Source organism: Salmo salar, chromosome 16 (genome assembly GCF_965601325.2).
Source record: "Salmo salar chromosome 16, fSalSal1, whole genome shotgun sequence".
Classification (NCBI taxonomy): Eukaryota; Metazoa; Chordata; class Actinopteri; order Salmoniformes; family Salmonidae; genus Salmo; species Salmo salar.
This window is the reverse complement of record NC_138306.1, coordinates 26,761,797-26,786,718: the sequence shown is the minus strand read 5'-3', so window position 1 is coordinate 26,786,718 and position 24,922 is coordinate 26,761,797. Positions and strand designations below refer to the sequence as shown.

At 43.3% G+C, this 24,922-nt stretch overlaps 1 protein-coding gene across 1 annotated transcript in view; it reads left to right on the top strand.

Annotated features, from left to right (window-relative positions):
- LOC106573449 (protein piccolo) overlaps positions 1-24,922 on the top strand; it is a 100,789-nt gene that overhangs the window by 7,229 nt on the left and 68,638 nt on the right. The window contains exons 4-8 of the mRNA XM_014148501.3: positions 7,432-8,400; positions 9,091-10,458; positions 16,110-17,027; positions 17,171-18,856; positions 19,325-20,458. Coding sequence (XP_014003976.3) covers positions 7,432-8,400; positions 9,091-10,458; positions 16,110-17,027; positions 17,171-18,856; positions 19,325-20,458 — 6,075 coding nt within the window. The remainder of the gene's footprint in view (positions 1-7,431; positions 8,401-9,090; positions 10,459-16,109; positions 17,028-17,170; positions 18,857-19,324; positions 20,459-24,922) is intronic.

Sequence of the window (24,922 nt, the reverse complement as noted above, 5' to 3'; positions counted from 1 at the left end):
TGATCTCTATGAGAGATTTAATGGGCTTGTTTAAAGGGGCAATCTGCGATTGCTACATCAATATTTTGAATTATAAATTCATGATATACAGTGCATTTGGAAAGTATTCAGACCCCTTTACATTTTCCAAATGTTGTTATGTTACAGCCTTATTTTAAAATGGTTTAAATTGTTGTTTTCCTCATCAATCCACACACATTACCCCTTTAATGACAAAGCAAAATCAGGTTTTCAGAAATGTTTGCAAAAAATATAAAATAAATATCACATTTACATAAGTATTCAGACCCTTTACTCAGTACTTTGTTATAGCAACTTTGGCAGCGATTACAGCCTTGAGTCTTCTTGTGTATGACGCTAAAAGCTTGGCACACCTGTATTATGGGAGTTTCTCCCTTTCTTTTCTGCAGATCCTCTCAAGCTCTGTCAGGTTGGATGGGGAGTGTCGCTGCACAGCCATTTTCAGGGCTCTCCAGAGGTGTTTGATCGGGTTCAAGTCCGGGCTCTGGCTGGACCACTCAAGGACATTCAAAACTTGTCCCAAAGCCACTCCTGCGTTGTCTTGGCTATATGCCTTTGTCCTGTTGGAAGGTGAACCTTCACCCCAGTCTGAGGTCCTGAGTGCTCTGGAGCAGGTTTTGCTCCATCTTTCCCTCGATCATCCCCACAGCATGATGCTGCCACCACCATGCTTCACCGTTGGGATGGTGCCAGATTTCCTCCTGATGTGATTCTTGGTATTCAGTCCAAAGAGTTCAATGTTGGTTTCATCAGACCAGAGAATCTTTTTTCTCATGGTCTGAGAGTCCTTTAGGTTCCTTTTGGAAAACTCCAAGCGGGCTGTCATGTGCCTTTTACTGAGGAGAGGCTTCCATCTGTACACTCTACCATAAAGGCCTGATTGGGGGAGTGCTGCAGAGGTGGCTGTCCTTCTGTAAGGTTTTCCCATTTCCACAGAGGAACTTTGGAGCTCTTTCAGAGTGACCATTGGGTTCTTGGTCACCTCCCTGACCAAGGCCCTTCTCCCCCGATTGCTCAGTTTGGCTGGGCGGCCAGCTCTAGGCAGAGTCTTTGTGGTTCCAAACTTCTTCCATTTAAGAATGATGGAGGCCACTATGTTCTTGTGGACCTTTGATGCTGCAGAAATGCTTTGGTACCCTTCCCCAGATCTGTGCCTCGACACAATCCTGTCTCGGAGCTATACGGACAATTCTTTCAACTTCATGGCTTGGTTTTTGCTCTGACATGCACTGTCAACTGTGAGACGTTATATAGACAGGTGTGTGACTTTTCAAATTATGTCTAATCAATTGAATTTACCACAGGTGGACTCTAATCAAGTTGTAGAAACATCTCAAGGATGATCAATGGAAACAGGATGCACCTGAGGTCAATTTCGAGTCTCATAGCAAAGGGTCTGAATACTTTTTTATGTTCCATACATTTGCAAACATTTCTAAAAACCTGTTTTTGCTTTGTCGTTATGGGGTATTGTGTGTAGATTGATGAGTAAAAAATGTAATTTAATAAATTTTACACTATGGCTGTAACATAACAAAATGTGGGGAAAAAAAGAGAAGCGGTCTGAATACTTTCCTGAATGCACTGTATGCTTAAATCATCATTTATTTTAATGCGCTCTAGAGAACAATATATACATTTACATTTTAGTCATTTAGCAGACGCTCTTATCCAGAGCGACTTACAGTAGTGAATGCATACATTTCTTTTTTTTTTTGTGCTGGCCCCCCGTGGGAATCGAACCCACAACCCTGGCGTTGCACACACCATGCTCTACCAACTGAGCTACAGGGAAAACTTTATTGACCTGAAATTAATATTGAATGTAGGTAAACTAAGCATATATTGTTCTCTAGAGCGCATTAAAATAACTGTAATACAATGAAGGCAGACTAGTTCAGATAGAGCCTGGTCAACTGTGGGGGCAATAGCATACACAACAGTGTCATTGGCATGCAAGTGCAGGTTACATATTGTTAATGATATTGATATTGTTAATGTAACCAGTAAAAAGTACAGGAACCAGAATCGACCCCTGCGGGACACCTTTCAGATAATCCAGGAAATCTGATTTAAGACCATCAGTAGATACACGTTGAGTTCTATCTGTCAAGTAATTGTTTAACCAGTTACATGAAGCCTGGTCTAGGCCAATTGAGGAAAGCCTCTGAATTAGCAGTGAGTGTTAAACAGTATCGAAAGCCTTTGGCAGGTCAATGAGGAGGGCAGCAAAATGTTGCCTTTTATACGTACAGTTAACCACATATTTTATAACTAGGGATGCATAAGAGATACTGTTTTGACCTGGTCTAAAAACAGACTGATGTACATTTAGAATACATTTCAAAGATAAGAAACATCTTGGCTGAGAATTAATCAAGGATTCTAATATTTTAGCTGGCAATAAACTTTAGAAATAAGGCGATAATTATTTAGGTCATAAGGGTCACCACCTTTCTAAAGGGAGAGTACATGGGCCGCCTTCCAAACCTTGGGGATAGTACCAGAAATAATTGTCAGGATAAAAATATGGGTTAATGATTCAGCAATCAGGGTGGCAGAGAGCTTCTGCAAAAATGGATCGAGCATATTAGCCCCAGTGTATTTCTTTTGTCAATCTTAAGCAAGGCATCTACAGTGGCTTGCCAAAGTATTCACCACCCTTGGCATTTTTCCTATTTTGTTGCCTTACAACCTGGAATTAAAATAGATTTTTGGGGGGGTTTATATCATTTGATTTACACAACATGCCTACCACTTTGAAGATGAAAAATATGTTTTATTGTGAAACAAACAAGAAATAACACAACAAAAATCTGAAAACTTGAGCGTGCATAACTATTCAACCCCCAAGTCAATACTTTGTGGAGCCACCTTTTGCAGCAATTACAGCTGCAAGTCTCTTGGGGTATGCCCATTATTTAAGGCAAAACTGCTTCAGCTCCTTCAAGTTGAATGGGTTCCGCTGGTGTGCAACAATATTTAAGTCATACCACAGATTCTCAATTGGATTGAGGTCTGGGCTTTGACTAGGCCATTCCAAGACGTTTAAATGTTTCTCCTTTATTAACCCCTTAAACCACTCGAGTGTTGCTTTAGCAGTGTGCTTAGGGTCATTGTCCTGCTGGAAGGTAAACCTCTGTCCCAGTCTCAAATCTCTGGAAGACTGAAACAGGTTTCACTCATGAATTTCCCTGTATTTAGCGCCATCATTCCTTCAATTCTGACAAGTTTCCCAGTCCCTGCCGATGAAAAACATCCCCCCTGCATGATGCTGCCACCACCATGCTTCACTGTGGGGATGGTGTTCTTGCGATGATGCGAAATGTTGGGTTTGTACCAGACATAGTGTTTTCCTTGATGGCCAAAAAGCTACATTTTAGTCTCATCTGACCAGAGTACCTTCTTCCATATGTTTGGGGAGTCTCCCACATGCCTTTTGGCAAACACCAAACATGTTTGCTTATTTTTCTCTTTAAGCAATGTTTTTTTTTCTTCTGTCCACTCTTCCGTAAAGCCCAGCTCTGTGGAGTGTACGGCTTAAAGTGGTCCTATGGACAGATACTCCAATCTCCGCTGTGAAGCTTTGCAGCTCCTTCAGGGTTATCTTTGGTCTCTTTGTTGCTTCTCTGATTAATGCCCGCCTTGCCTGGTCTGTGAGTTTTGGTGGGCCTCTCTTGGCAGGTTTCTTGAGGGGCTATATTCTTTCCATTTTTTAATAATGGATTTAATGGTGTGGAATGTTCAAAGTTTCGTATATTTTTATAACCAAACCCTGATCTGTACTTCCCTACAACTTTGTCCCTGACCAGTTTGGAGAGCTCCTGGGTCTTCATGGTGCTGCTTGCTTAGTGGTGCCCCTTGCTTAGTGGTGTTGCAGACTCTGGGACTTTTTAGAACAGGTGTATATATACTGAGATCATGTGTCACTTAGATTGCACACAGGTGGACTTTATTTAACTAATTATGTAACTTCTGAAGGTAATTGATTGCACCAGATCTTATCTAGAGGCTACATAGCAAAGGGGGTGAATACATATGCAAGCACCACTTTTTTATTTATTTTTGATTTTTTACAAATTTTTAAACAAGTAATTTTTTTCATTTCACTTCACCAATTTAGACTATTTTGTGTATGTCCATTACATGACATCCAAATAAAAATCCATTTAAATTACAGGTTGTAATGCAATAAAATAAGAAAAAGCCAAGGGGGATGAATACTTTTGCAAGGCACTGTAGCACATCACAGATAGTAAATTGTTGAAATGAAAACAAAGATTCACTAGAAGTTGACAGGTTAACCGTCGAGTCAGCTGGAGGCTGGCAGAGGGAAGAGCAGTCGATTGACTGACCAGGGTCAATTAAACCACAGTTTCTCTCAAATAAAAAGGCTGCCGAGATAAAATGAGGATTAAATGCGTCACTTATTCCTTTCTTCTCAGTTATGATGCCAGAGTCAGAAAGAACTTGCTTAGGCATGGAAGAAGAGGAATTTGTACTCTTCAGTTCATTTACTGTTTTGCAAAATTTAGAAGGATCACCAGCATTCTGTTTTTCCAGATAGTACATTTGTTTCTCAACTCACTGAAAGATTTCCAGTACACTACAGAGTACTAAGTTTTCCTTGCTTTGGCCCAGGCCTGATTTCTCATCTGAATGAGCTCATCTGAAGGGTTAGATCTATTTTTGACTCTGAATTGTTTAAAAGGGGCGTGTTTATCTGCCAGAGGAATAAATATGGAAGAGACATGTTCTAGAGCCAACTCAGGGTCAGGAATACAGGAGATAGTGGCTAAATCTGAGTAGAACATGTCATGTTAAAACCCTTAAGGAGGAAACATAAAAAAATGTATCTTCTTAATTAAACGAGGATTAGGATTTTGCTGTTTCGTATCTAAAGATACTATGGGACAATGATCACTGAGATCATATGCAAATACTCCACTAGACAAATATTTATGCGGGTTATTAATAAGAATTAAATCAATCAATGAGGAGTTACCAGGATTTTTCACATTTAGGTTTTGAAATCACTTGAGTCAGATTCAAATCAATGCATATGCTCTGAAATTGATTTGAGGCCGGGGATAGCTTATCCAGATTCAAATCCCCTAAAATGACCAACTCCGAGGACAAAAAGGTGCTAAACACTCGGCTATAGCAACGGCTATAGCAACATTTACTGCCCCCATGGCAGCAGGGGGGCAGTAAATCTCAGCAACAAATACATGTGTATTCTGGTTTATGGACACATCTACAACCAGGAGCTCAAATTTCTTAGGAACAGGAATATTTAAAGATTGGGACACCATGAAATTAGATTTTACATATATGGCCACTCCTCCCCGTTTCTGTAATCTGTCACATCTAAATACATTATAATAATTTACTTCAATATATTTATCACATACATAACAATTTAACCATGTTTCAGAAAGAACCAGAATGCCAGGACACGTGTCCTGTACCCAAATATCAATTGTGTCCATTTTTTGTATCATACTTCACACATTTAGGTGCATTAGCCCAAGCCCCCTATGAGATTTAGAGTCATAGGGGTTATACAGCTCCTTCCCATAAGAGCTAACAGGCAATTGCAGCTATTTGTTGAGTGAGCTGAGACTTTGCCATGGTCCTTGGCCAACCACGTGAGAGCAGAGCAGACTGAGCATTTGACAGACGTCCCTCAAGTCGCTGGATGAAGGGACTGGGGGGGGGGTGGGGGGGGGGAACTGGGAAAGCAGTGTTGGCAGAGCTCAGTCCACCCTGATGAAACACCTGCCAAAGGAGTGGAGCTGCTGCAGGGGATGGGAGTGGCTGCCAATGCTCCATTCTGGGTGTGCACAGGAGGTCTTGGTGTGGCTCCTGTTGCAGGGTTATGGCTGCCATGCCGTGAAACATAAAATTATATAAAAATCTACCTGTAATAGAGCATGCTGGGAAATATGATAATGATTGGCATTGTTTTGGTTCAAAGTGATGTGCACCAGTTTCAGGCCTATGTATTTGGGTAAAACTAGACCCTCAAAATAAGGCCTTATGAAATACATATGGTATGGTGTTAAAGATGATTACATTTTGAATGATAACATATTTGCTTTTGATCTCACTTGGTGAAGTCCAGAGACCCTAAAAATAGATGAATGCAACAACCGTGTCTCTGTCACTAACACATATAATTATGGGTGGTAACTCTACAATTTACTCTAAAGGCAAGACACTCAGGGAAAATTTTGAACAAGGCTTTACACTAAGCAGTAAGTGTGTTCATTTAACACTGTTCCAGTGTCTATTTGGGTCCACTGACTCAACATGTAGGTGTTGATGATTTCTTTTTTTACACTGGGTAATTTACTATGCATCATGATGGCCTAAACTAGGAGTCCACAGAATGGAGAGCTTGCTGTGTTCATGAGTAGAGCAGGTTGATTATATAGACCCACTTCTTTTATAGTGATTAAGATCATTTAGGTGTCCATCTGACAGTCTTTGCAGCACAATAAGGGGAATCTGGAAATAGTTTCACCTTTGACTTGGTTAACAGCACATTTCTCAGAGCTGATGAGATCCGTTAGTGTTATCATTGCATTATGCAGACCAGTGACTCCCTTACCATCACAGAGGCCTCGTATCATTACAAGAGGCAGTGGGAAGTATGGTAAACTGTTCCACAAGCTTTACTAATGGCCTTTTGTCTGATAGCCTGCATTATGTGCCTCCCTCAGGAGGACTGTATCGCTATCAGAGAGCAGATAAACAGATTAAAACACAGAGTTCATGTATGTTTGGAGACCTAATGGTCCCCTGCCCATTTACAGCAGAGGCCATTTGAATTGTGAGTGCAGGCAGCGAGTTGTAGGACACATCATTTGTTTTAAGACTGGTGTTCAGCTCCCTCCTAAGTGGGAGTGTGAGTGTCTCATAATAGCACAAAGGTGTAGCCTTTTACTATTGGCTAATGGCTACTGTATAATTATACCAAGCAATAATTGCTTAATAACCCAAAAAGGTGTTATTAGCGAAGATGGAATAATTATGAACAATTCTCGGACAGTTAAATTCATACATTAATTTCCTTGAGGACACTGACATCGAAACCGTCTTAGACTTGACACAACACAGTAGAAATATTTAGTTACTGATGTCTAGTGGCAACTTGAATTGTAAATAAGTTTGGGCTTTTCTACAAAGACACTATCTCATGATGACAGGCACAGAACATTGTGAATATTGCTTTGTTTACTGATTTTGTGGAACATGAAGTTCACAAATACCCATTATCACATTTGCAAGTATCGGTTGACAAAGGCATATTTAGTGTTGCTGATTGAAATCATGGTACTAAATAATATTTAACCATGTTGGATAATGTGATTTGACCATCTTTACGCTGTCATTTTCTTTCAGGTGAAGGAGTGGCTGTGTCTGAACTGCCAGATGAAGAGAATGGAACCCACAGGACCTCCCATGATGAAACCCCAACCTTCTCCAAACAAAGGTTCTGCACCTCAGAAGGCCACTGTCACACCCATCGCTACCCAAAAGAAAGACATTCCAACACCAGGCTCCCCCCAGAGAAAACCTGCTACATCAGCAACAGAGCCACTTAAGGCAGATGCTGCCAGAGCAGCAGACCTTCAGAAACCAGCCAGCCCAGCACCTGTTATGAAGGCACCACAGGAGAACCGGAGAACATCAGGGCCTCAGAAACCACCAGAGCAGCCAGGCCAACCTGGGCATGAGCAGAGTAATGCCACCCTGTCACAGCAGGTGCCTGGGAAGCCTCAGCAAGAGCCTCCAAAAGGTGGGACATCTCCTGCAAAAGCTGTGCCAACACTACAGGCCAAGCCCCCCAAGCAGGAGTCAGGGGGCTTCTTTGGTGGCTTTGGTGGTCCTAAATCTCAGTTTACCTCAAAGCCTGAAGATTCAGTGTCTGGGAAGGTGTTTGGCTTTGGCTCCTCCATCTTCAGCTCTGCATCCACTTTGATCACCTCAGCTGTTCAGGATGAGACCCACACCACACTACCAGGTTCCCCAAAGGTGTCTGCAGCAGCCCAGGCCTCTCCCAAGATGCCCGCTGCAAATGAGACCAAACCACCTGCTACTCAGAAAGCAGAGGAGAAGAAAGCAGAGCAACCCCAACAGGCCAAGGTCCCCGCATCAGTACATGCCAAAGTAGACAAACCCCCATCAGAGCCTCCAAAGGGAGCAGCATCCTCCCAACCAGCTCTCAAAGCAGGCCAGTCCACCTGTCCACTATGCAAGGTGGAACTCAACATGGGCTCCAAGGATCCTCCCAACTACAACACCTGTACCGAATGCAAGAACACTGTCTGCAACCTCTGTGGATTCAACCCCATGCCAAATGTTACTGAGGTAAGATAGACCAAATATCACTTAATTACTGTGTGAACAAATCATTACTGATGTATTATTATTTGGACAAAGATAACTTTATTTTATATAAAAGTTCAGAGAGTCAATTAATCTCCACACGGATAATCTTAGTCATTCTGAAATTATAATGTCATCTTTTAGATTGAACTGTCTATTAATTTCTATGTATTTCAGTTCCAGAAATAACCTTTAGACATTGCACCATTGGTCGGTTCATTAATTGTTAATTCTCTCTTCTTACAAATATAAACAACTTGTCTGACATGGTTTTAGCCTATGTGGAAAGATTGATATTTTACTTTACTAAAGAGAGACAAATCAAAGTCTCAATTGTAGTGGTTATGGCTATTTCATTTCCTGACTTGTTCTTGACTCATATTAATTCTACCAACAGTAGCATTGTACTATAGGGAATAGAAGTGGAAGTTCAGAGTGCTTTGCATATGCAATACACCTAATACTTAAACTGCAAGTCATGTTGAAGCTCAAAACTGCAACAATGATGTATCACAGAGTGCTGGATGATGTATGTCTCAGAGAATAAGGAGAAATGTCTGATGATATCACGGAAGAAACATTTGCTTGTGCTGTTTTCCATCATGCAGATGTAGAGCTGTATATGAAATTGATTCAATTCTGTATTGCTCTCACAATGGAAAACATTTTCAGGTGAATGTGTGGCTGTGTCTGAACTGCCAGATGCACAGAGCACTTGGAGGAATGGAACCTCAAGGACCTACCATGATGAAACCCAAGCCTTCCCCCAACAAAGTCTCTGCTTCTGCTGCTCCTCAAAAGAGAGACACACCAACAGCATCTGGTCCCCAAAAAGTGGCCACTGCACCAGCCTCACCCAAAAAGGAGCCAGTGACTCCAGCCTCTCAGCCTGTCCCCTCAAAACCTGAAGAGTCAGTGTCTGGGAAGATGTTTGGCTTTGGCTCCTCCATCTTCAGCTCTGCATCCACTTTGATCACCTCAGCTGTTCAGGATGAGCCCCGCACCACACCGCCAGCTTCCCCCATGGTGTCTGCACCCGTTGCGCTTCAAAAGCAGGAGACTCCCAAACCAACTGGTGCCCAAAAAGGTGCACCAACACCAGTGTCGCCCAAAAAAGAGGCTCAAACACCAGCCACAGCCCGAAAGAAGGACACCCCAATGCCAGCCTCCCCCCAGAGAAAGCCAGACTCCCCCACAATGACTGCAAAGCAAGACCAGAAACATGCAAGTCCTCTAAAACCAGGAGACCCATCAGGGGCTAAGCAGGGGAGTGCTGTACAACCACAGCAGCAGCCCCCACAGCAGAAGACTCCACAAGTCCAGCCTCAGCAGACCCCAGCAAGTGCACCGAAAGCAGAGCCTGTGAAGCCTCAACAACAGCCTCCTAAAGTTGGGACCTCTCCAGGACCTGCTCAGAAGACACCACAGGAAAACCGGAGAACATCAGAAGTTCAGAAACCACCACAGCAGCCCAGCCCTGGGCGTAGGCAGAGTAGTGCCATTCCGTCCACACAGCAACACCCCAAGCAGGAGTCAGGAGGCTTCTTTGGCTTTGGTGGTCCCAAATCTCAGTCTACCCCCTCAAAGCCTGAAGAGGAAGTGTCTGGGAAGATGTTTGGCTTTGGATCCTCCATCTTCAGCTCTGCATCCACTTTGATCACCTCAGCTGTTCAGGACAAACCCCATACCACTCTGCCAGCTTCCCCCAAGTTGTCTGCACCTGCCTCTCCCAAGATGCCCCCTGCAAAGGAGACCAAACCATCTACTGCTCAGAAAGCAGAGGAGAAGAAAGCAGAGCAACCCCAACAGGCCAAGGTCCCCCCATCTGTACAGGCCAACGTGGACAAACCCCCATCAGAGACTCCAAAGGGAGTAGCATCCTCCCAACCAGCTCCCAAAGCAGGCCAGTCCACCTGTCCACTATGCAAGGTGGAACTCAACAAGGGCTCCAAGGACCCTCCCAACTACAACACCTGCACCGAATGCAAGAACACTGTCTGCAACCTCTGTGGATTTAACCCCATGCCAAGCGTTACTGAGGTAAGAAATTACTGTTCTGGGAATTCATTTAAACATAATACAATTATGGCTACTCTGTCAAATTGCCTTTGCCTACCAATGTTTTATTCAGTTGAAAGTTTCAATAATAGGGACATTTAAGGTACTTGTATTGAGTGCTTTAGTTACACAAATTGTAACATTTCTATTCAAATGAACTACTGTATAATATTCAAGCAAGATACTTAGAGCAACGATGTTGTATGCAGACTGAATATTCAGATGGAAATATTCAGCATTATAAACTGGGTGGTTCAAGCACTGAATGCTGATTGGCTGACAGCTGTGGTATATCATACCGTATACCACTGGTATGACAAAACATTTATTTTTACTGGTCTAATTGCATTGGTAACCAATTTATAATAGCAATAAGGCACCTCAGGGGTTTGTGGTATATGGCCAATATACCACACCCCCTCGTGCCTTATTGCTTAAATATACAGTGCCTTTGGAAAGTATTCAGACCCCTTGACTTTTTCCAAATTTTGTTACGTTACAGCCTTATTCTAAAATTGATTAAAATGTTTATTTTCTTCATCAATCTACACACAATATCTCATAATGACAAGGCAAAAACAGGTTTTGTCAGCAATTACAGCATTGAGTCTTCTTGTCTATGACTTGCTTGGCACACCTGTATTTGGGGAGTTTCTCACATTCTTCTCTGAAGATCCTTTCAAGCTCTGTCAGGTTGGATGGGGAGCATTGCTGCATAGCTATTTTCAGGTCTATGTTAGATCAGGTTCATGTCCGGGGTCTGGCTGGGCAACTCAAGGACATTCAGATACTTGTCCCGAAGCCACTCCTGCATTTTCTTGGCTGTGTGCTTAGGGTCGTTGTCCTGTTGGAAGGTGAACCTTCGCCGCAGTCTGAGGTCCTGAGTGCTCTGGAGCAGGTTTTCATCAAGGATCTCTCTGTACTTTGCTCCGTTCATCTTTGTCTCGATCCTGACTAGTCTCCCAGTCCCTGCCACTGAAAAACATCTTCACTGTAGGGATAGTTTCAGGTTTCCTCGAGACGTGACGCTTTTCATTCAGGCCAAAGAATTCAATCTTGGTTTCATCAGACCAGAGAATCTTGTTTCTCATAGTCTGAGAGTCTTTAGGTGCCTTTTGGCAAACTCCAAGCGGGCTGTCAGAGGTGGTTGTCCTTCTGGAAGGTTCTCCCATCTCCACAGAGGAACTCAAGAGCTCTGTCAGAGTGACCATCAGGTTCTTGGTCACCTCCCTGACCAATGCCCTTGTATCCTGATTGCTCAGTTTGGTCGGGCGGCCAGCTCTAGGAAGAGTCTTGGTGTTTTCAAACATCTTCAATTTAAGAATGATGGAGGCCACTGTGTTCTTGTGGACCTTCAATGCTGCAGAATTGTTTTGGTACCCTTCCGCAGATCTATTCCTCGACACGATCCTGTCTCTGAGCTCTACAGCCAAATCCTTCGACCTCATGGCTTGGTTTTTGCTCTGACATGCACTGTCAACTGTGGGACCTTATATAGACAGGTTTGTGCCTTTTCAAATCATGTCCAATCAAATTGTAGAAACAGCTCAAGGATTATCAATGGAAACAGGATGCACATGAGGTCAATTTCGAGTCATAGCAAAGGGTCTGAATACTTACAGTTGAAGTCGGAAGTTTACATAAAATTTGTTTGGAGTCATTAAAACTCGTATTTCAACCACTCCACAAATTTGTTGTTAACAAACTATAGTTTTGGCAAGTCGGTTAGGACATCTACTTTGTGCATGACACAAGTAATTGTTCCAGGAATTGTTTACAGACAGATTATTTCACTTATAATTCACAGTATCACAATTCCAGTGGTTCAGAAGTTAACATACACTAAGTTGACTGTGCTTTTAAACAGCTTGGAAAATTCCAGAAAATTATGTCATAGCTTTAGAAGCTTCTGATAGGCTAATTGACATCATTTGAGTCAATTGGAGTTTTACCTGTGGATGTATTTCAAGGCCTACCTTCAAACTCAGTGCCTCTTTGCTTGACATCATGGGAAAATCAAAAGAAATCAGCCAAGACCTCAGAAAAAAAATTGTAGACCTCCACAAGACTGGTTCATCCTTGGGAGCAATTTCCAAACGCCTGAAGGTACCACGTTCATCTGTACAAACAATAGTACGCAAGTATAAACACCATGGGACAACGCAGCCGTCATATCGCTCAGGAAGGAGACGTGTTCTGTCTCCTAGAGATGAACATACTTTGGTGCGAAAAGTGCAAATAAATCCCAGAACAACAGCAAAATACCTTGTGAAGACGCTGGAGGAAACGGGTACAAAAGTATCTATATCCACAGTAAAACGAGTCCTATATCGACATAACCTGAAAGGCCGCTCAGCAAGGAAGAAGTCACTGCTCCAAAACCGCCATAAAAAATCCAGACTACGGTTTCCAGCTGCACATGGGGACAAATATTGTACTTTTTAAAGAAATGTCCTCTGGTCTGATGAAACAAAAATAGAACTGTTTGGCCATAATGACCATTGTTATGTTTGTAGGAAAAAGGGGGAGGCTTGCAAGCCAACGAACACCAACCCAACCTTGAAGCATGGGGATGGCAGCATCATGTTGTGGGGGTGCTTTACTGCAGGAGGGACTGGTGCACTTCACAAAATAGATGGCATCATGAAGAGGGAAGATTATGTGGATATATTGAAGCAACATCTCAAGACATCAGTCAGGAAGTTAAAGCTTGGTTGCAAATGGGTCTTCTAAATGGACAATGACCCCAAGCATACATCCAAAGTTGTGGCAAAATGGCTTAAGGACAACAAAGGCCATCACAAAGCCCTGACCTCAATCCTATAGAAAATGTGTGGGCAGAACTGAAAAAGCATGTGAAAGCAAGGAGGCCTACAAACCTGACTCAGTTACACCAGCTCTGTCAGGAGGAATGGGCCAAAATTCACCCAACTTATTGTGGGAAGCTTGTGGAAGGCTACCCGAAACGTTTGACCCAAGTTAAACAATTTAAAGGCAATGGTACCAAATACTAATTGAGTGTATGTAAACTTCTGACCGACTGGGCATTTGATTAAATAAATAAAAGTTGAAATAAATCATTCTCTCTACTATTATTCTGACATTTCATATTCTTAAAATAAAGTGGTGATCCTAACTGACCTAAGACAGGGAATTTTTACTTGGATTAAATGTCAGGAATTGTGAAAAACTGAGTTTAAATGTATTTGGCTAAGGTGTATGTAAACTTCCGACTTCAACTCTATCTAAATAAGGTATCTGTTTTGTTTTTTCTTTAATTTGCAAACATTTTAAAAACCTGTTTTCACTTTGACATTCTAGGGTATTGTGTGAAGATTAATGAGGATTTTATTTTATTTTATCCATTTTAGAATTAGACTAACGTTACAAAATGTGGAAAAAGTCAATGGGTCTGAACACTTTCCGAAGGCAATGTTTATATATTTTTTTACAAATAAATACTTGGAATCAAATATCAATATAATAGTGTCCAAAAATAATGTTGTGATATGTAACTGTATCGGTTTATTCCCCCATCACTAGTATACAGTGTTAGGTTCTAATTCTCAGAGTAAAAAACTCTACGGACACTATGAAAGCTTAACCAAGTTTATTCTGCCCAAAGGATCAATACAGCTGCATTAGACAAAGCATGTTTCCACCACCACAAGTATGTATATACAGTGCCTTGCAAAAGTATTCATCCCCCTTGGCGTTTGTCCTTTTTTGTTGCATTACAACCTGTAATTCAAATTGATTTTTATTTGGATTTCATGTAATGGACATACACAAAATAGTCCAAATTGGTGAAGTAAAATTTTAAAAATGACTTTTAAAAAAAATGGAAAAGTGGTGCGTGCATATGTATTCACCCCCTTCGCTATGAAGCCCCTAAATAAGATCTGGTCCAACCAATTACCTTCAGAAGTCACATAATTAGTTAATTAAATAAAGTCCACCTGTGTGCAATCTAAGTGTCACATGATCTCAGTTTATATACACCTGTTCTGAAAGGCCCCAGAGTCTGCAACACCACTAAGCAAGGGGCACCATGAAGACCAATGAGCTCTCCAAACAGGTCAGGGACAAAGTTGTGGAGAAGTACAGATCAGGGTTGTGTTATAAAAAATATACGAAACGTTGAACATCCCACAGAGCATCATTAAATCCATTATTAAAAAATGTACAGAATTTGGCACCAAAACAAACCTTCCAAGAGAGGGCTGCCCACCAAAACTCACAGACCAGGCAAGAAGGGCATTAATCAGAGAGGCAACAAAGAAACCAAAGATAACCCTGAAGGAGCTGCAAAGCTTCACAGCGGAGATTGGAGGATCTGTCCATAGGACCACTTTAAGCCGTACATTCCACAGAGCTGGGCATTACGGAAGAGTGGACAGAGAAAAAGCCATTGCTTAAAGAAAAAAATAAGCAAACATGTTTGGTGTTTGCCAAAAGGCATGTGGGAGACTCTCCAAACATATGGAAGACGGTACTCTGGTCAGATGAGACTAAAATTTAGCTTTTTGGCGATCAAGGAAAACGCTATCTCTGGTGCAAACCCAACATTTTGCATCACCCCGAGAATACCATCCCCACAGTGAAGCATGGTGTTGGCAGCATCATGCAGGGGAGATGTTTTTCATCAACAGGGACTGGGAAACTGGTCAGAATTGAAGGAATGATGGATGGGCTAAATACAGGAAAATTCTTGAGGGAAACCTGTTTCAGTCTTCCAGAGATTTGAGACTGGGATGGAGGTTTACCTTCCAACAGGACAATGACCCTAAGGATACTGCTAAAGCAACACTCGAGTGGTTTAAGGGGTTAAGGGGAAACATTTAAATATCTTGGAATGGCCTAGTCATAGCCCTGACCTCAATCCAATTGAGAATCTGTGGTATGACTTAAAGATTGATGTACACCAGCGAAACCCATCCAACTTGATGGAGCTGGAGCAGTTTTGCCTTGAAGAATGGGCAAAAATCCCAGTGGCTAGATGTGCCAAGCTTATAGAGACATACCCCAAGAGACTTACTGCTGTAATTGCTGCAAATGGTGGCTCTACAAAGTATTGACTTTGGGGGGGATGAATAGTTGTGCACGCTCAAGTTTTCTGTTTTGTTGTCTTATTTCTTGTTTGTTTCACAAGATAAAATATTTTTCATCTTCAAAGTGGTAGGAATGTTGTTAAAAATCAAATGATACAAACACCCAAAACATACATTGTAATTCCAACAAACAAGGCAAGAAAATAGGAAAAATGCCAAGGGGGGTGAGTACTTTCGCAAGCCACTGTATACTCCAATTTAGGCACTCCTCCTTCTCTCTAATCCTTACATCAATTATGGTTCGACAGGAAGGGGAAGTAATGGGATAATAAACCATAATCTCCTTTAAGGGGATATGACCTGACCTCAACCCCTCATTTTCCCAATCCACAGATGTCCATCCGTATCCCCTATAGCAATCCTGTGCCTTCCTCCTGTCCACCCAGCACATTCCAAAGCCATCTGGCTCCTACAGATAACCATTAACTTCTGATGTAAAAATCAGTCTCTAGGATAACAATGTCCCAAGTTTAACCCAGAATCCAACGGCAGTATGTATCTAACACAACACTGCTTTTTCAGATGAAGGAGTGGCTGTGTCTGAACTGCCAGATGCAGAGAGCTCTTGGAGGAATTGAACCCCCAGAACCCCTCATGATGAAACTGTATCCCAACAAAGTTTTTGCACCTCAAACAGTCACTATCACACCTATTGCAGCCCAAAAGGACATTACAACACCTGCTGCATCTGTGAAGACAAACAGTCCAATCCCAAGCTCCCCTCAAAGGAAACCAGTTCCCCCTGCAGCTGAAGTATCAAAAGCTGAAGCTACTAAAGCAGCAGACACTCAAATGCCGGCAAGCCCAGCTCAGATGGCATCACAAGGGAACCGGAGAGCTTCAGAACCTCAGAAACAACCACAGCAGCCCAGCCAGCATGGGCGTAGGCAGAGTAGTGCCATCCCGGACACACAGCAACACCCCAAGCAGGAGTCAGGAGGCTTCTTTGGCTTTGGTGGTCCCAAATCTCAGTCTACGCCCTCAAAGCCTGAAGAGTCAGTGTCTGGGAAGATGTTTGGCTTTGGATCCTCCATCTTCAGCTCTGCATCCACTTTGATCACCTCAGCTGTTCAGGACGAGCCCCATTCCACACCGCCAGCTTCCCCCAAGGTGTCTGCACCGGCCTCTCACAAGTTGCCCCTTGCAAAGGAGACCAAACCACCTACTACTGAGAGAGCAGAGGAAACAAAAGCAGAGCAACCCCAGCAGGCCAAGGCCCCCCCATCAGTACAGGCTAAAGTGGACCAACCCCCATCAGAGCCTCCAAAGGGAGCAGCATCCTCCCAACCAGCACCCAAAGCAGGGCAGTCCACCTGTCCACTCTGCAAGGTGGACCTCAACATTGACTCCAAGGACCCTCCCAACTACAACACCTGTACTGAATGCAAGAACACTGTCTGCAACCTCTGTGGATTTAACCCAATGCCACATGTTACAGAGGTAAATGAAATTGCAAGCACGTGGTATTTTATGTTCTTGTTTGTTTAAATATTTTTCGAAAAATCCAATGAACACAGTCTGTTATTTTCAGTTTGATTATCATAGTTTACTCTTAAATTAAATGTGACTTTACATTTTTTCAGGTGAAGGAATGGCTGTGTCTGAACTGCCAGATGCAGAGAGCTCTTGGGGGAATGGAAACCCCAGGACCCCTCATGATGAAACCCCAACCCTTACTCAACAAAGTTTCTACACCTGTTGCACCTCAACAGGAGACTCCGGCATCTCAAAAGGAAATGGAGACTGCCATACCTGCTGTAGATCAGAAGAAGGCCGCCTCCACACTCCTAAAAGAGGAGACAACCACACTTGCTGCACCACAAAAGGAGACTCCATTACCAGCCTCATCCAAAATGGGGGAGACACCAGTTACAGCTTTAAAGCAGGACACTCCAACACCAGAGTCACCACAAAATAAAAAATATCCTACACCACCAGGTGTGTCTGTAACAGATAAGGTCCCAACCACAGCTTTGCCTGTCAAGAAGGAAGTTTCTGCCTCAGCCCTTATCAAGGAGGAACCAACCTATGCCTCCGCTCTCATCAAGCAGTCACCACCTCCTTCCTCAGCTCTCAACAAGGAGGCACCAACTCCTGCCTCAGCTCTCACCAAGGAGGTCACTGGTTCACCTCTCACTAAGGAGGCACCAGCCCCAGCCTCACCTCAAAAGAATAAGGAACCTATACTACCAGGGTCACAAAACAGAAAGGTGGCCCCAACACCAGGTTCAACCCAAGATAACTATGCTGTACAATCAGGTTTACCTCTGAAGAAGGAAGCACCACTTTCGACAGCAGTAGAGACTAAAGAGGTCCAACATCCAGCTGCAGTTCAAAGCAATGAGGCACCTGTTCCAGATTCACTCAAAACAAAAGAGAATACAACAGTTGGCACCGCACTGAAAAAAGAGGCTTCATCTACTGAGATCTCGATTGACAACCAGAAACCTGCAATTGTTCAAAAGTCGATGGAGCCACCAGCCACACCTACAAACAAGCAGAACGAGGCTGTTCAACCCTTACAGCAGCCAGAAAAGCAAATGCCTGCACAGGAACAGCCTCTGGCACAAGTACAGCCCCAGGAAGCTCCAAAGTCAGACCCCAAAAGCACTCCCCCAAAGCAGGAGCTTGGGAAACCAGCCAGTCCAGCACCTGCTCAGAAGGCACTAGAGAACCGGAGAACATCAGAACCTCAGACACCACCACAGCAGCCCAGCCAGAGTAGTGCCATCCCATCCACGCAGCAACCCCCCAAGCAGGAGTCAGGAGGCTTATTTGGCTTTGGTGGTCCCAAATCTCAGTCTACCCCCTCAAAGCCTGAAGAGTCAGTGTCTGGGAAGATGTTTGGCTTTGGCTCCTCCATCTTCAGCTCTGCATCCACTTTGATCACCTCAGCTGTTCATGACGAAACCCGCACCACACCGCCAGCTTCACCCAAGATGTTTGCACCTGCCTCTCCCAAGATGCCCCCTGCAAAGGAGACCAAACTACCTGCTTCTCAGAAAGCAGAGGAGAAGAAAGCAGAGCAACCCCAGCAGGCCAAGGTCCCCCAATCAATACAGGCCAAAGTTGACAATCCCCCTTCAAAGCCTCCAAAGGGAGCAGAATCCTCCCAACCATCTCCCAAAGCAGGCCAGTCCACCTGTCCACTCTGCAAGGTGGAACTCAACAAGGGCTCCAAGGACCCTCCCAACTACAACACCTGTACCGAATGCAAGAACACTGTCTGCAACCTCTGTGGATTCAACCCCATGCCACATGAAACAGAGGTAATTAAACAGTCTATGTTTCATCAAAGTAATTTGGCTACTCTAACATAAATGTTGTGCTTTATTTTACAACAGTTATTTAAGAATACTAACTATGCATTGACAGTGTCTATAGTTGCCAGTCGTCTCTTTCATCGGAGTTGTAAGATAGGATAACAAGAAGCTATGATGGAGCTCTTGTTATAACTATTGGCTTTTCTCCAAATGGTCTTTGTTTATGATCTTCCTAGAAGCAAATTGTAATCTGGAAGAATTGTATTAATACAGTCTGATATAAATTATTCATTTGATTTAGCATCTTCAGATTTAGAGCATTATGGCAGTAGTTTTACTACATGTTTGTAACATCTAGTATGAAGCATTTAAATAGCAGCTAAGATAAGAGCATCTGTAAGTCCTCAGACTGCAATACAATTCTATAAGATTGTTTTGTTGAACAAAATGTTCAACACTGTTATTTTATTTCAGGTAAAGGAATGGCTGTGTCTGAACTGCCAGATGCAGAGAGCTCTTGGAGGAATGGAACCCCCAGGACCGCCGATGATTAAATCCCAACCCTTGCCAAGCAAAGTTTCCACACCTGCTGCATCTCAAAAGCTGACCCCAGCACCAGCTAAACCCCAAAAGGAGGAGATTCCAGTACCTGCGGCTGCCCAAAAAGAGATTCCTCCACCCACTGTACCTCAGGAGACACTAATACCGGCTGGAACCCCATCAACAGCTGTAGTCAAAAAGGAGGAGACCCCAGCACCAGGATCCCCACAAAACAAACATGCTCCACCTGCTGTGGCTGTAAAGGACAAACAGGAACCTATAATTGTTCAGAAACCATTGGACCAAACAATTGCAGTGACACCCATACCCAGTGGTGCTTCTACACCTGCACAGCAGCCAGAAAAGCAAACTCCTTCACTGCAACAGCCTGATGCAAAGCCCCCACCACAACTACAGCCCCAGCAAGTTCCAAAGATAGACCCCAAAATTGATCCCCTAAAGCAGGAGCCTGGAAAGCCTCAACAACAGCTTCCAAAAGGTGGGACCTCTCCTGCTAAAGCTGCATCACAACCACAGGCCAAGCCCCCAAAGCAGTCAGTGGGCTTCTTTGGCTTTGGCGGTGCTAAATCTCAGCCTGCTCAGTCAAAGCCTGAAGAGTCAGTGTCTGGGAAGGTGTTTGGCTTTGGCTCCTCCATCTTCAGCTCTGCATCCACTTTGATCACCTCAGCTGTTCAGGATGAGACCCACACCACACCACCAGCTTCCCCCATGGTGTCTGCAGCAGCCCAGGCCTCTCCCAAGACGTCCCCTGCAAAGGAGACCAAACCACCTGCTACTCAGAAAGCAGAGGAGAAGAAAGCAGAGCAACCCCAGCAGGCCAAGGTCCCCACATTATTACAGGCCAAAGTGGACCAACCCCCATCAGAGCCTCCAAAGGGAGCAGCATCCTCCCAACCAGCTCTCAAAGCAGGCCAGTCCACCTGTCCACTATGCAAGGTGGAACTCAACAAGGGCTCCAAGGATCCTCCCAACTACAACACCTGTACCGAATGCAAGAACACTGTCTGCAACCTCTGTGGATTCAACCCCATGCCACATGAAACAGAGGTAAGACTGTGAAAATATGATAATTACATTTGATTATGTGTATTTAAACATACCTCTAAAACATACCTCTCATAACTTAAACATACCTCTCAGAGTTGCTATGGATGTTTCAAGGTCTCTGTAATCCCCAATGCCACGTTGAGCAGGTGTAATTTATTGTGCACTATTCAGAAAATGCTAACCCCATAGGCACATGGCAGACGTTGATATACTCACTAAAATGTTTTATTATCCAGCCTTAGACTAGTTATGTTGCTTCTAGAGGAGCCAGGTCTTATAGTTTTGCATTGGTTGTAGCTCAAATCCAGGTCCAATTTTGGATTTACATTTGCTACAGAGTTCTTCTTATTGTCTTACATTGAATGAACATGTGTCAGTAGTAAAGCACCGGTGTTTGATATATCTCCCTTTGCTTGTGCTGTGATACGTGATTTTGGTGGCTGTAGTCTACTCAATCAAATGTTTTCTGATACAGTGACTCAGTAACAGTGTAGGTCATTACAGGGTACTTGTGGTGATTTTACCTGCTGATGACTAATAATAACAGGTCTTGGCTTCCTGCTCAGACAGCTCACAGCAGTTCACCCAGCTGCTGGGGGCGGATTGAGGGATGGAGGCTGACAGGGCTAGGGCTGGCAATGTGGATCCTCTCTGCTATATGCAGTTAACCTCCATCATCACAGCCTGGTTTTCAGTGCTGTTGCATTTCACACAAGACTTTCTAAAAGCTTAGTGGGTAAAGGGCCAATAAAAACATTAGTGGCGAGCAGGGACTAGTGGTGCAGCTTTCAAGAACCTTGAAATGCTAAGTGATTGGCACCCATTCCAGCCAAACAGACTTTTGTTTAAAAAACCACTGGCAATAGAATGAAATGTGCTGATGAGTTCATTCTTCCTTGGGGCAGAGCAGTTTATATTTGACAAAATATAGCATTTTCTCCACCATGTTTTGAGAGTGAGATGGATTTCAAAGTATGAGACCTCTACAGTTGAGAGACTGATCCCTGCATTGGAAATGTGTGGAAAGGATTGCCTGGCGAGCTGCCCAGACAATGCATTAGCACTGAGGTCTAAGTACAATGGCTCTATGTAATCTTTTGAGGGGCCTCAAACAGTATTAAAACCATAGTCTAATGCACTCTGTGTGGGCGATGGCTGCCTGCCTCTTCCTGGGACATCCCTCTCATGGTTAGGTCTCAGTGGATGTGACATTACATAACGGCTCATGCGAGGCGATGCCTCAGCCTCGGCGGTCCGGCATCACTGAAACTGTATTAAAGTGATTAAGAGTTGTGCAACAGCATTAGCGAGATGGGATCTGCTGCTGCCGCTGGCTGGGGACTCCAGCCCCCGTGAGAGATGGCAGGGCCCTGTGATATGCTAATAGGCAGAGGTGAGCTGGATTAATTCCAACACAACACAGCATCAGTACAGCAGCAGCATGTTTCTCCTGCGGCCATCTGCTCCCATCACAGATCACTGGCTCCCTGCACTTCAACAGTTTCCTTTCAATTATACTCCACACGTTTGTTTGCTGCTAATAGTGGTGCACGTGTGTGTTGAATTTCTGTCACCAACACATTGACGCGCGCTGGCATGTTGGGTGCTGCTCTCGCCTCTCAGTCACCTCTGGGTTAACTAAAGTAGGCTAGTGTTAATTAAGGAACACCCTATTTCCAGGCTGGCAATGAAGAGTACTTCCCTTACAGCTAGCATTACAGTCTTTCCCATTGGTTGTTCACTCGCAGGTGTGTGAGCATGCGATAGCACTCATCCATGAGTACGTCCTGAAGGTTAATGAGATGCATTATTATTATAATTATTATTGTTGTTGTTGGTTCCTCAAATTATAGCCATATCATATCAATATGAAGTATTATTATTGGTTCCTCAAATTATAGCCATATCATATCAATATGCAGTATTATTATTGGTTCCTCATATTATCATTTCAATAGCGTAACCTCTCCACATGGGACGCACATGGCACCACTCTGATGTCAGTGTTCATACAGTGGGCTAGCTAGCCGATACACCAGGGTTCCAATGTAATAACATCTCTTAGTCACACAACTGGAGACCTTTTCTAAAGGTCATCTTTTGACGCTAATGCCTTTGTAATAAGATGGTGGGTTATTTTGCACTAGCGTCCACAGGCAGGACCAAAATACCACCAGATTAAACCTGAAAGCAGCTAGCGTTGAATGGAAACTCAAAGATTTATGTAGCCCGCTTAATAGATTTTTTTGCATTGGTTGCATTCTAGGTAATATATGATTATCAGTATTTGTTTGAGGTGACATACTGCATTTGCCACATTCAGCATTTTAATTTGTGTGCTAGTTGAAAAGCCTGTTCCTTCATATGCCCCTGGATGTTGAATCTCACTAACAGGGCTATGAGAGTAGACCTCTCTGCCGTGTCTGAGCTGTTATGCTGTGGTGCTTCTCACAGAGACAGGTTTTCAACAAGGCTCAGCCGAGCTCATACCACATTATGGCAGAATAATGCTCCATTTTATGAGGCTCTTACATAATTGACTCTCCTCCTCGTGTCTTTCATGGAGAGCAGACAATGCAGCCTGAGGTGTGGGTTGTGGAATACAGGGACACTGGCTACTACTGTATGTACACCACTCATCACACGCCTGTGTAACACTGAAGGACGATGGCTGGGAATGTGTAACTGCAGGGGCAGCTGACCTCCACACTGTCATACTGCATTGTGCTTTTCTTGAACCTTTTTTTTTCAGATAGCCAGACATGCTGCCAAAGCCTTTTTAGTCTCTACAGAAGAATAAAAAGCAGTGGTTTGGTTAGAGGACAGGAGAGAGGGAGGAGCGTTAGAACTAGATGGGCAAACGCCAGTAGCAAGTCTGTTCATTTCCCCACTCTCTTTCTACTCCAGCTGATCTTATCAAAAAGGCTGAGTGTATGTTTTCTCTTATCTAGGACACCCGTGTTCCCTCCCTGGGTCTGTTTACAGCTGTTTGCAATTGGACCACTATACTGGCTGCTTGGTTATAATGTTCCATACAGGGTAATAGTGAGAGAAGCATTATTGCTGGTTGGCAGTCTGATAGTACTGATGTGCTGGCACCACCAATAGCCGCTGTATAAAAGGACAGTGTTATTACTTGTTATTTTCTCAAATAAAAAGGACTCCCGAAAGATGTAAACAACAAAAAAAGCTGCAAGTCGTGGTCCACGTCTACCTCATAATCTTTAGGCCTAGCTGTAGGCAGCAATCATCACACCCACCTCCACATCAAATGAAATGTTATTTGTCACATGCTTCAGAACAGGTGTAGACTCACAGTGAAATGCTCCAAGGTTATTAACTTCCCTGGGCTAGGTGGGACGCTTGCCTCCCACCCTAGTCAACAGCCAGTGGAATCGCGTGGCGCGAAATACAAATACCTCAAAAATGCTATAACTTCAATTTCTCAAACATATGAGTATTTTACACCATTTTAAAGACAAGACTCTCGTTAATCTAACCACATTGTCCGATTTCAAAAAGGCTTTACAGCGAAAGCAAAACATTAGATTATGTCAGGAGAGTACCCTGCCAAAAATAATCACACAGCCATTTTCAAAGCAAGCATATATGTCACAAAAACCAAAACCACAGCTAAATGCAGCACTAACCTTTGATGATCTTCATCAGATGACACTCCTAGGACATTATGTTATACAATACATGCATGTTTTGTTCAATCAATGACATATTTATATCAAAAACCAGCTTTTTACATTAGCATGTGATGTTCAGAACTAGCATACCCACCGCAAACTTCCGGTGAATTTACTAAATTACTCATGATAAAGGTTCACAAAATACATAATTATTTTAAGAATTATAGAAACAGAACTCCTTTATGCAATCGCGGTGTCAGATTTTAAAATAGCTTTTCGGCGAAAGCACATTTTGCAATATTCTGAGTACATAGCCCGGCCATCACGGCTAGCTATTTTGACACCCACCAAGTTTGGGACAACCTAAACTCAGAATTACTATTAGAAAAATTGGATTACCTTTGCTGTTCTTCATCAGAATGCACTCCCAGGACTTCTACTTCAACAACAAATGCTGTTTTGGTTCCAAATAATCCATAGTTATATTCAAATAGCTCCGTTTTGTTTGTGCGTTCAGGTCACTATCCGAAGGGGGACGCGCGAGTACATTTCGTGACAAAAAAAATTCAAAATATTCCATTACCGTACTTAGAAACATGTCAAACGCTGTTTAAAATCATTTTTTATGCTATTTTTCTTGTAAAATAGCGATAATATTCCAACCGGCAACGTTGTATTCATTCAAAGGCTGAAAGAAAAAATTGAGAATTCTCGTGAACATGCATCTCAGTGTCACTGTCCCCAGGCTGACCACTCACAAACAGAGCTGTTGTACTTTGCCCAGAGACAGCAGACACCCCATTCCACTTTCGGGCGGCTTTAGAGA